Source organism: Heteronotia binoei, unplaced genomic scaffold (genome assembly GCF_032191835.1).
Source record: "Heteronotia binoei isolate CCM8104 ecotype False Entrance Well unplaced genomic scaffold, APGP_CSIRO_Hbin_v1 ptg000861l, whole genome shotgun sequence".
Lineage (NCBI taxonomy): Eukaryota > Metazoa > Chordata > Lepidosauria > Squamata > Gekkonidae > Heteronotia > Heteronotia binoei.
The window spans coordinates 107,274-119,845 of record NW_026800114.1 but is presented as its reverse complement, the minus strand read 5'-3'; the positions used below and the strand labels follow the sequence as shown (position 1 = coordinate 119,845).

The following is a 12,572-nucleotide window of genomic DNA, read 5'->3' as shown; positions in this document are numbered from 1 at the left end:
ATCTATCTATCTATCTATCTATCATCTATCATCTATCATCTATCAATCTATCTATCATCTATCTATCTATCTATCATCTATCTATCTATCTATCTATCTATCTATCTATCTATCTATCTTAATAAATATCAGGGGACTTTGGGGGTGGAGCCAGGAGACATTAGGGGTGGAGCCAGGAGCAAGCACAATTGAACTCCAATGGGAGTTCTGGCCACCACAAGGGAAGGGACCACACACCTTTTCAAATGCCTTCCTTCCATAGGGAATAATGGAGGATAGGGACACCTTCTTTGGGGGCTCATAGAATTGGACCCCCTGGTCCAATCTTTTTGAAACTTGGAGGGTGCTTTGAGGAGAGGCACCAGATACTATGCTGAACATTTGGTGCCTCCATCTCAAAAAAACAGCCCCCCAAAGCCCCAGATACCTGCAGGTCAATTCACCATTATACCCTATGGGAATCGGTCTCCATAGGGAATAACGGAGTGCCAACAGACATTTCCCCCACCCCTGCTTTCTGATGATCCTGAAGCTGGGGGAGGCCCTCCAAACAGGGGGCCCCCTGCCCCCACCTGGGGATTGGAAGCCTGAAGTGAAGAAAACATGGGGGGTAGTTGTAAAGGTGTCTTCGCCTTCACTGCCCCATCCCCCCCCCTTTTAGGCCCTGGAATTGCAATGGTGATAAGCAGGGGGCATTTTGTAGAAAAACATGTGGTTAGCATAACTCATTAGCATATGCCCCCCACACCAGTCAAAAGCAACCCGATGCAAGAAAGGAGAGTCAGGGGTGAGCAAAGCCTGCTTGGGCTGGCTAGATATCCAGCCAGCCCAAGCAGGCCTTGCTCACCTGGGGCTCTCCTTGCCCCCCCCCCAGTCCAAAGGCCAGCAAGCCACCCGCCACCCAAATCACATACAAAATGGAGAAAGGGTTGCGCAGGCTTCTCCAGGGGTTAATGAGGGCTTCTGGGGGTGTGGCAAAGCCCCTGTTGGCTGGCTGGCTGCCCGCTCTCCTCATCCAGGGATTGTTATGCAGCTGCACCTCCTATTCAATAGACAAGGTAGGTAGTTGGGGAAGAGGAGGGGGCATCAGAAAGGTTCAGGAGCTGTGCTCCTGTGAGCTCCTGCTGAATTTGAGGCCTGTTTGAGAGCCACACAAAGGAAGGAAGGAAGGGAAGGAGGGAGGGAGAAAGGGAGGGAGGAGGGAGGGAGGGAAGGAAGGAAGGAAGGAAGGAAGGAAGGAAGGAAGGAAGGAAGGAAGGAAGGAAGGAAGGAAGGAAGGAAGGAAGGAAGGAAGGAAGGAAGGAAGGAAGGAAGGAAGGGTGGGAGGGAAGGGAGGAAGCAACTTTAAATTGAAATGCATACTCCAAGCCACCTGCTGAATCTGAGGCCTGGTGATAAGCCAAATCTAGTTCTTTTCTCTCTCTCTCTTTTAAGAAAAGGAACTAAAAATAACAAGTGAACATTTTGTGTGGTTCCCTCCCCACCCCGGCCTCCAAGTTCTCAAGATGCCGCAGGCGAACCTGGGAGGTATCAGCTTGTGTGAATCAGTGGCTGTGCATCACCCACCCTCTGCCGAAGCTTCTTGCGATGAGTCAGAAAATTCGTACGGTTGAATTGTTCTCATGGACGGAACAAGCTGGGAGTGCTATTTAGAAAAAAAGAGAAAAGACTGCAAGCCTCTGGATTAAGAAACCCACAAATGAACCCTTGACAAGGAATCCACACAACGCCCCCCCCCCCCCGCCACAGTTAATCAGAGGAGGAACAGAGAAGATGAAACCAAACAGGATAAGAAAGGGGAAGAAGTAAATGCACTAATCTAGAAGAGATTTGGTGAAATTGTTATTGGTCAGTGGGAGAGGAGCTCTTGTATATGTTGCAGTTTAAATCAGGGGTGGCCAAACTGCAGCTTGGGAACCACATGTGGCTCTTTCACACATATTGTGTGGATCTCAAAGCTCCCACCGCCCTGTTCTCTCTTTCAATCCCTTAGCCAAGCCAACCAACAAGGGGGGCTTTGACCATGCATTTAAAGTTAATGCTTGCTTTCTACTTCTCCCTCTCTCCATCTTTTCTTTCTCTCTTTTCCCTCCTTCCTTCCTTCCTTCCTTCCTTCCTTCCTTCCTTCCTTCCTTTCTTTCTTTCTTTCTTTCTTTCTTTCTTTCTTTCTTTCTTTCTTTCTTTCTTTCTCCCTCCCTCCCTCCCCCTTCCTTCCTTCCTTCCTTCCTTCCTTCCTTCCTTCCTTCCTTCCTTCCTTCCTTCCTTCCTTCCTTCCTTCTTTCTTTCTTTCTTTCTTTCTTCTTTCTTTCTTTCTTTCTTTCTTTCTTTCTTTCTTTCTTTCTTTCTTTCTTTCTCTTTCTTTCTTTTTCTCCTACTTCTTTCTATGTGCAATTCCTTCCTTCCTTCCTTCCTTCCTTCCTTCCTTCCTTCCTTCCTTCCTTCCTTCCTTCCTTCCTTCCTTCCTTCCTTCCTTCCTTCCTTCCTTCTCTCTCTCTCTGTGTTACTTTCTCTCCCTGATGTTCATATTTCGAAGCTCTCAGACATCTGGCATGTATTCCATGTGACTCTTATGTTGAGTAAGTTTGGCCACCCCTGGTTTAGCCCCATATTTAGGGTTGCCAACTTGATGTTGGGAAGTTCCTGGGGATTTAAGGGTGGAGCCTGATGAAGGTGGAGTTTAAGGGCGGAGGGAACTCAAAGAGGTATAATGTCATAGAGTCTGCCCTGCACCATCTAGACAATTCCAGAACATAAAAGGTGGAAGCTGAGAAGGCCCTTTATTATTACATTTATTATTATTAAATACCACTACTACTCTCTCTCTCTCTCGGCTTGGCTTCGCGAACGAAGATTTAAGAAGGGTGCAGTAGTCCACGTCTGCTGCAGGCTCGCTGGTGGCTGACAAGACCAATGCGGGACAGGCAGGTCCGGCCACAGTGGCTGCAGGGAAAAGTCTGATTTAGGGTTGGTGCTGTAGCAGTGCGATTCTTCCTCAATCTCCTTTTGTCCTCAAGACCAGCTATGCGTGCGTTCTCAAAAGAAGAGACAGCCTGGTGGATGGTGTGCCTCCATGCTTTGCGATCTGAGGCTAGGTCAGACCACTGGTGATGGTTGATGCGACAGGTGCCAAGGGATTTCTTCAAGGAGTCCTTGTACCTCTTCTTTGGTGCCCCTCTATTTCGATGGCCGGTGGAGAGTTCGCCATACAGGGCAATCTTGGGAAGGCGGTGGTTTTCCATCCTAGAAATATGCCCTGCCCAGCGCAGCTGCATCTTCAACAGCAGTGCCTCGATGCTGGTAACCTCCGCCCACTTGAGAACTTCAGTGTTGGTCACAAAGTCACTCCAGTGGATGTTGAGGATGGTGCGAAGGCAGCGCTGATGAAAGCGCTCAAGGAGTCACAGGTGATGACGGTATAAAACCCACGATTCGGAGCCGTAGATGAGGGTTGTCATCACAATTGCTTTGTAAACATTGATCTTTGTGCCTTTTTTCAGATGCTTGTTGCTCCACACTCTTTTGTGCAGTCGGCCAAAGGCATGGTTTGCCTTTGCCAGCCTGTTGTCAATCTCCTTGTCGATCTTAGCATCTGAGGAGATGACCACTACTATTACTACTACTACTACTACCACCATCAGCAGCAGCAGCATCACCAACATCATTATTAACATTTCTATCCTGCCTTGCCTTATAGTTAGGGTTTCTGGCATACAGGTGGTGACTGGCGATCTCCTGGGATTACAACTTGTCTTTAAGTGACAGAGATCAGTTCACCTGGGGGGAAAAGTCCACTCTGGAAGATGGACTCTATGGCAGAGGTGTCAGACTCATTTGTTAAAGGGGCCAGATCTGACATAAATATTACTTTGTTGGGCTGGGCCATGCAGGGTTACCTGGCTCTCAGTGGAGGATTACATGCATGCTCACAAAGCGCGCACGGTGCGATGACATCACCCAAAAGTGACATCATTGTGCCAAGCATGTCACGCTAGGAATGCTCTAGAAATCAGGTAAGAACCTCTATGGTACCATAGAGTTTTTACTCAAATGCTAGACCACCCCCATGATACGCCCAGTGTAATGATGTCACGTCCGGGTGATGTCCTTGTGTCCGGTATCTTGCATGCTGATGGAGCAGGAACTCCTTTACATATTAGGACACACACCCCTGATGCAACCAATCCTTCCATAGCTTACAGGGCTCTTAGTACAGGGCCTACTGTAAGCTCCAGGAGGATTGGCTGCATCAGGGGGGGCGTGGCCTAATATGCAAAGGAGCTTCTGCTAGAATTTCACCCTGGCTTACAGGGCTCTTCGTACAGGGCTTACTGTAAGCTCCAGGAGGATTGGCTGCATCAGGGGGGCGTGGCCTAATATGCAAAGGAGCTCCTGCTAGAATTCCACCCCGGCTTACAGGGCTCTTCGTACAGGGCCTACTGGAAGCTCCAGGAGGATTGGCTGCATCAGGGGGGCGTGGCCTAATATGCAAAGGAGCTTCTGCTAGAATTCCATCCCTGGGCCACACACCCCTGATGTAGCCAATCCTCCCAGAGCTTACAGGGCTCTTCTTACAGGGCCTACTGTAAGCTCCAGGAGGATTGGCTGCATCAGGAGGGCGTGGCCTAATATGCAAAGGAGCTCCTGCTAGAATTCCACCCCGGCTTACAGGGCTCTTCTTACAGGGCCTACTGTAAGCTCCAGGAGGATTGGCTGCATCAGGGGGGCGTGGCCTAATATGCAAAGGAGCTTCTGCTAGAATTCCATCCCTGGGCCACACACCCCTGATGTAGCCAATCCTCCCAGAGCTTACAGGGCTCTTCTTACAGGGCCTACTGTAAGCTCCAGGAGGATTGGCTGCATCAGGAGGGCGTGGCCTAATATGCAAAGGAGCTCCTGCTAGAATTCCACCCCGGCTTACAGGGCTCTTCTTACAGGGCCTACTGTAAGCTCCAGGAGGATTGGCTGCATCAGGGGGGCGTGGCCTAATATGCAAAGGAGCTTCTGCTAGAATTCCATCCCTGGGCCACACACTGTCAGAACTTGTATCTTTACTGCTGGTTCCCTATAATGTGACCAAGGCTGCAATGTATTTTTTACTATGATTTAGAACTGCTTTGTTACTGAACCAAACTGACTCCATGTTGTAACCCTTGCTTGACCCAAAAGGCTTGAGTAGTAATTAACCTTGCCCCACTGGTATCCAAAATATTTGGGGTTGTAGAATGAGTTATGTTATGTCTCTGTACATTCTCACACTGGGACCCTTTGAAGCCGAACAGCATGGCCTTCGAAGTAGGGAGGCATCCTCTCTACTGATAGTGATGGTGAGAAGACAGATGTGCCTGTACCGGGGGTGAATTGTGGCTTTGTGAGATGTTTGTTTTACGTGTATAAAATTGTGCTGGTGCTGGCTCTTGCCATCACTGTTATCTTGCCTCTTCCAGTGCTTAGTTCTCTTCAATAAAATCCTAACTTTGTAACCAAGTATGGGATCCGCTTGAAGTTCTTAAGTTCTGACACACACCCCTGATGTGGCCAATCCTCCTGGAGCTTACAGGGCTCTTCGTACAGGGCCTACTGTCAGCTCCAGGAGGATTGGCTACATCAGGGGTGTGTGGCCTAATATGCAATGGAATTCCTGCTACATAAAAAGCCCTGACATAGGACATGTTCACTCTGAATCTAAGAAGGGTCGGCCCTGGTTAGCAATTGGATGGGAGACCACCAAGAAGGTCCAGGGTTGGTACATAGAGACAGACCACGGTAAACCGCTTGGACAAAGTCAGTCGTGAATTAATAGCAAATAGAAGGTGTCGGCCAGATGCATTACAAAGGCGAGGGTAAATCATTACAGCTCTCACGCTTCAAAGCGAAGAGTGAGGGAAGTGCGAGATTCCCCTTTGTGAGGTCAAAAGTATTCCAGCACGGCATTTTGTGGGCATTCCTCTCCCCCTCTTCCTTGCTTTAAGGTCGAAACTCTCCTGCCGTGACCGACTTCGCTTTCCTCTCGCCCGTTGGCAGCCTCAGGAACGGTCTTAAATCTGACATCATCGAAGGGTCCTCACCCGTTCTGAAACCCGAGCTCCAGCTGTCTCGGCCTTAAACCGAAAATGGCCCAGCTCAAGGATGATGTCAGGAGAGGTGTATGTTACATGCGCATAACTGACATGCTACCCTTGATGGGCTTGAAGTGAACACAAACACCAGAAACCCTTATGCCTTTTCTTGACCCTCAAGATAGTTTCAGGTTTCTAGCTTCTCCGTAGCGGATGTATGGCCCCAATTTATTGATGATCTGTTGTACAGATGCCAAGTCCAATTCAAAAAATATCTAGGGACTTTGGGGGTGGAGCCAGGAGACATTGGGGATGGAGTCAGGAGCAAGATTGTGTCCAGCACGATTGAACTCCAAAGGGAGTTCTGGCCATCCCGTTGAAAGGGACTGCACACCTTTTAAATGCATTCCCTCCATTGGAAATTATGAAGGATAGGGGCATAAAAACATAAGAGAGGCCATGTTGGACCAGGGCAATGGCCCATCCAGTCCAACACTCTGTGTCACATAAGAACATAAGAGAGGCCATATTGGACCAGGCCAATGGCCCATCCAGTCCAACACTCGGTGTCACACAGTGGCCAAAAAAAAAAAAAAAACAACCCAAGTGCCATCAGAAGGTTCACAAGTGGGGCTAGAAGCCCTTCCACTTTGCCCCCTACCCCAAGCACCAAGAATACAGAGCATCACTGCCCCAAACAGAGAGTTCCACAATATGCTGTGGCTAATAGCCACTGATGGACCTCCACTCCCTATTTTTATCCAATCCCCTCTTGAAGCTGGCTATGCTTGTAGCTGCCGCCACCTTCCGTGGTACCTAATTGGGGGGCTCATAGAATTGGACCCCCTGGTCCAATCTTCTTGAAACATGGAGGGTATTTTGGGGAGAGGCAGTGGATGCTATGCTGAAAGTTTGGTGCCTCTAGCTCAAAAAACAAGCCCAAAAGAGCCTAAGATACCTGCAGATCAATTCTTCGTTATACCCTGTGGGAATCGGTCTCCATAGGGAATAATGGAGTGCCCAGCAGACATTTCCCTCCCCCACCCCCGTTTCCTTACGACTCTTTCTTAGGCTGCTTTCAATAATATTTCCACAGCTGCTTAAATATAATATTATTTGAAAGCATCCTAAGAAAGAGAACAGATTTGGTGGGAATATATAGAAGCTTGGAATATTCCACACTTTTTTCAAGGTTTATTGTTTTTTGCCTATATAATAAACTGGAATTGCAGCATAAGAGTGGTGAAATTGACTTTATTAAAGGATACATCGCCTGTAAGAAGTGTGTGTAAGCTTATCATACACAGAGCCGTTTGGCTTTTTTTTCTCCATCCCACCTAGGGTTGCCAAGTCCAATTTAAGAAATATCTGGGGACTTTGGGGGTGGAGCAGGAGACTTTGGGGGTGGAGCCAGGAGACATTAGGGGTGGAGCCAAGATCAAGGCTGTGAGAAGCATAATTGAACTCCAAAGGGAGTTCTGGCCCTCATGTTTAAAGGGACGGCACACCTTTTCAATGCTTTCCTTCCATAGGAAATAATGAAGGATAGGGTCACCCTCTTTTGGGGCTCATAGAATTGGACCCCCTGGTCCAATCGTTTTGAAACTTGGGGGATATTTTGGGAGAAGTACTAGATGCTGTACTGAAAATTTGGTGCCTCTACCTCAAAAAACAGCAACCCCCCAGAGCCCCAGATACCCGCGGATCAATTCTCCATGATTTTCTATGGGAATAAATCTCCCTAGGGAATAATAGAGTTCCCAGCAGACATTTCCCTCCCCTCCCCCGCTTTCTGACGACCCTGAAGCGGGGGGAGGGCCTCCAAACCGGGGATCCCCTGCCCCCACCTGGGGACTGGCAACTCTAGATAGCAGCACCGTTAAGACTCCCAGAATTCCTAATAGGGTGTAAGCTTTCCATTTGTATTTTATTGCTTTATTGTATGTCGTACTCTGCCCTGAGACCTTACAGGAAATGGGCAGAATAGAAATATACCTAAATAAATAAATAGAGTCACTGCTCCCTTCTTTGGAGAGTAGCACCTTCAGGACTCACGACATCCGTGGCAGGGTGCGAGCTTTCGTGAGCCACCGCTCGGGTCTCTTCAGATACAGCCAGTGCTTTGCGTTTATGCAACGTTTTCTCTTGCCGTTCAACCGACCTCTTGTTGTTTCTCTCTCTGCCGCGTGTTCGTGTTTGCGGTCCGAAGGCCTTTCCGTTGCTTCAGGGGCCCGCCGTCGGTTATCGACTTTCTGTAAATTCTTGTGGCGATAAGAAAAAAAAATATCATTGAAAACAAACGCCCAAAGCTTGAATTGGATAATTTCCCAAGCTCTGCCAACATACACAATAAATAAATAAGCGATGTATGCAACCTGGAGAATAGTTATAATTCCAGGATATCTCCAGTCCCCAGCTGGAGGTTGGCGAGCCTCCGCAAATGGGTATAGGGTACGAAAGACCAATCTGTTTAGCCTACTTCACTTATGCAGGATAGCCCTATGCCCCACTTTTCAAAGGCGTGTAACAACAATAAATGTAGCGCAGAAATAATCATTAAACACATCATTAAGCATGGAGTGTCTAACGGATTCTTCCGCCTTTATGTTTCAACTAGTTTATTGTGTGTCATTTATTGTGTGTGTGATGCGCTATAGACAGGGATTTTATTTTGTGCTGGTATGCGCTGGTACAGGCTACCATTTAGGGCTGGCAACTCTGGGTTGGGAAATACCTGGAGATTTCAGGGGTAGAGTCCAGAGAGGGCGGGGTTTGGGGAAGGCAGGGACCTTAGTGAGATATAATGTCATAGACTCTACCCTCTAAAGCACACATTTTCATTAGGGGAACTGCTGTCTAAAACTTGGAGACTAGCAGCACTTGAAGATATGCTGGTTTGATATAGGGGTTAAGTGTGCAGACTCTTATCTGGGAGAACCGGGTTTGATTCCCCACTCCTCCACTTGCAGCTGCTGGAATGGCTTTGGGTCAGCCATAGCTCTCTTCTCTGGGAGAACCAGGTTGGATTCCCCACTCCTCCACTTGCAGCTGCTGGAATGGCCTTGGGTCAGCCATAGCTCTCTTATCTGGGAGAACCAGGTTTGATTCCCCACTCCTCCACTTGCAGCTGCTGGAATGGCCTTGGGTCAGTCATAACTCTCTTATCTGGGAGAACCAGGTTTGATTCCCCACTCCTCCACTTGCAGCTGCTGAATGGCCTTGGGTCAGCCATAGCTCTCTTATCTGGGAGAACAGGGTTTGATTCCCCACTCCTCACTTGCACCTGCTGGAATGGCCTTGGGTCAGCCAGAGCTCTCTTATCTGGGAGAACCGGGTTTGATTCCCCACTCCTCCACTTGCAGCTGCTGAAATGGCCTTGGGTCAGCCAGAGCTCTCTTATCTGGGAGAACCGGGTTGGATTCCCCACTCCTCCACTTGCAGCTGCTGGAATGGCCTTGGGTCAGCCATAGCTCTTATCTGGGAGAACAGGGTTTGATTCCCCACTCCTCCACTTGCAGCTGCTGGAATGGCCTTGGGTCAGCCATAGCTCTCTTATCTGGGAGAACAGGGTTTGATTCCCCACTCCTCCACTTGCAGCTGCTGGAATGGCTTTGGGTCAGTCATAACTCTCTTATCTGGGAGAACCGAGTTTGATTCCCCACTCCTCCACTTGCAGCTGCTGGAATGGCCTTGGGTCAGCCATAGCTCTCTTATCTGGAGAACCAGGTTGGATTCCCCACTCCTCCACTTGCACCTGCTGGAATGGCCTTGGGTCAGCCATAGCTCTCTTATCTAGGAGAACCGGGTTTGATTCCCCACTCCTCCACTTGCAGCTGTTGGAATGGCCTTGGGTCAGCCATAGCTCTCTTATCTGGGAGAACTGGGTTTCATTCCCCACTCCTCCACTTGCAGCTGCTGGAATGCCCTTGGGTCAGCCATAGCTCTCTTATCTGGGATAACCAGGTTGGATTCCCCACTCCTCCACTTGCACCTGCTGAAATGGCCTTGGGTCAGCCATACCTCTCTTATCTGGGAGAACCGGGTTTGATTCCCCACTCCTTCACTTACAGCTGTTGGAATGGCCTTGGTCAGCCATAGCTCTCTATCTGGGAGAACCAGGTTGCATTCCCCACTCCTCCACTTGCACCTGCTGGAATGGCCTTGGGTCAGCCATAGCTCTCTTATCTGGGAGAACAGGGTTTGATTCCCCACTCCTCCACTTGCAGTTGTTGGAATGGCCTTGGGTTAGCCATAGCTCTCATAGGAATTGTCTTTGAAAGGGCAGCTTCTGGAGAGCTCTCTCAGTGTCTGTTGTGGGGGAAGGAGATATAGGAGACTGTATGCTGCTCTGAGTCTCTGATTCATAGAGAAGGGCAGGCTATAAAAGTGCTGTCTTCTTCTCCTTCTTCTTCATAACTCATTTTTCAATCCGCTTCAGCGACCGTTTACAAGTGTATTTTGCCATTTCACGCAGCAGAATTCAGCTGCAAAGTGCACTGAAAGTGGATTGAATTAGTGTGCTAATTCGGGGATATCTCCAGCCACCTACTGGAGATTGGGAACCATAATACCATCACGTTTTTCAGCTGGCAGGGCTTGGACTGCCTTTCCTGGCCCCTCACTGAGGCAATTAAGAAGCATAGCCTGACCTCTCCTGCAGCTGAAGTTGCATCCTCTGATCTAGGCTTGCCAATCTCCAGCTCCCAGTGGGAGTTATCTGCTTTTGCAGGGTCCTTCCTGCCCCCAGTCAGCTGGCCAGCAGAGGGAAGCCCCGCCCCAACAGCATCCATGAGCCTTTAAGCCTCAGAAGGCTTATCAGGGCACTTGGAACAGCTTTTTTCTAGAAAGGTGCTCCATGCCTTTAAATCTTAGAGGCAGGCTGAATGGGGGCGGGGCGAGCCTGCAGAACAACCTGCCTGTTGGAAGAGAAAGGAACAGAAGGAGACCAGAACCTCCATTGGTTTTATAATCCTCTCAGAAGCCATTTGCACAGGAAAGGGTAAACTAGAACCTTTGATTTCCTTCTGTTATTCTTTAGAACTTGGAACTTCAGCAACTTATGAGTAAATTGCACTAGTGAGACCACACAATTGTGCAATTGCAAACTGGGTGGGTTTTTTTGTTCTGTGTGTGTGTGTGTGTGTGTGTGTGAGAGAGAGAGAGAGAGAGAGAGAGAGAGAGAGAGAGGAATTTGCAGCTGGCTGGGGATGAGGAAATGAAGACTATATTCAGGGGAACTGCACTGCTGTGTTTTTTACTCATTTATGTTAGGGAATGTGAAAGTTTCCTGGCTCCACCCCCAAAGTCCCCAGACTTGGCAATCCTACTCTGATCTCTGTCATCAGGAATAATACTGAAAGATCTCCAGTTTTTGCCCAGGTATGAGACCTTCACTGATGAGATGACATCACTTCCTGTGCGCCACCAGCAACATGGCGTAGGCCTTCTTCTTTCTACAAGTATGTTCCCCCGCGGTTTAGCTGTTTGGCAGCTGGGGAAGGGAGGGCCTATTGACGGAGGACTCCCATTTCCTTTGGGACGTATGGCAACCCTAATCTAACTCCATGGCCATTTGTGATGGAGAACAGTATTCCTCAGAGAAGACTTCTCTCTCTCTCTGTTTGACTGCAACGTCGGATCTACCTCAATAAATAGAAGTTTTACCTTTTTGCAATACACTTGCTTGGAGTTTATTTACTGCATGCAATACCCCACGCTCCTTTGACTGGGCCAGCTCTGCAATATTAACTAATAAATATCCCCGACAGATAACCCCACTGAAACCTCAATGCGGCGATTGAATCGAATAGACAATTAGTCAAACAGACCTTTTTAACCATCTCGTTTTACATTTGTGGTGAATCGTGATGAAAGGCTAGCTTCGTGAGTTGAACGTTTCATTTCCCTGGATTTATTTCTTTGCTTATTTAAAACATTTATTAGCGTTGCGGAAGTCCAGGAAACTTGCAAAGTAAATAATTTTGTTTAAACCCCCCTAAAAGTCCGCAATGTATAATCTCCAATTAGGACGGCCAATAAAGAAAAACAAAAATTAGTGAAATGCAGTTTTAAATAAAATAATTTTCAGTTGCCTCCTGAAACTCAAAAGTGAGGGGACCTTGTGCACCTTCTGGGGGAGGGTCTTCCATAATCGTGGGGCTGCCACTAAAAAGTCCCTCTCAAAAAAGAGATTATAGCATTGGCCACTGTTTGACACAGAGCGTTAGACTGGATGGGCCATTGGCCTGATCCAACATGGCTTCTCATATGTTCTTATGTGACACAGAGTGTTGGACTGGATGGGCCATTGGCCTGATCCAACATGGCTTCTCTTATGTTCTTATGACACAGAGTGTTGGACTGGATGGGCCATTGGCCTGATCCAACATGGCTTCTCTTATGTTCTTATGTGACACAGAGTGTTGGACTGGATGGGCCACTGGCCTGATCCAACATGGCTTCTCATATGTTCTTATGTGACACAGAGTGTTGGACTGGATGGGCCATTGGCCTGAT

General features: G+C 48.3%; 1 protein-coding gene across 1 annotated transcript in view; it reads right to left on the bottom strand.

The window, feature by feature from the left end:
- Positions 1 to 8,107: 8,107 nt before the first annotated feature.
- The window catches only part of LOC132590848 (uncharacterized protein K02A2.6-like), a 68,553-nt gene continuing 64,088 nt past the window's right edge, over positions 8,108 to 12,572 (bottom strand). Inside the window, exon 6 of the mRNA XM_060263780.1 lies at positions 8,108 to 8,317. Within this exon, the coding sequence (XP_060119763.1) occupies positions 8,108 to 8,317 (210 nt within the window). The remainder of the gene's footprint in view (positions 8,318 to 12,572) is intronic.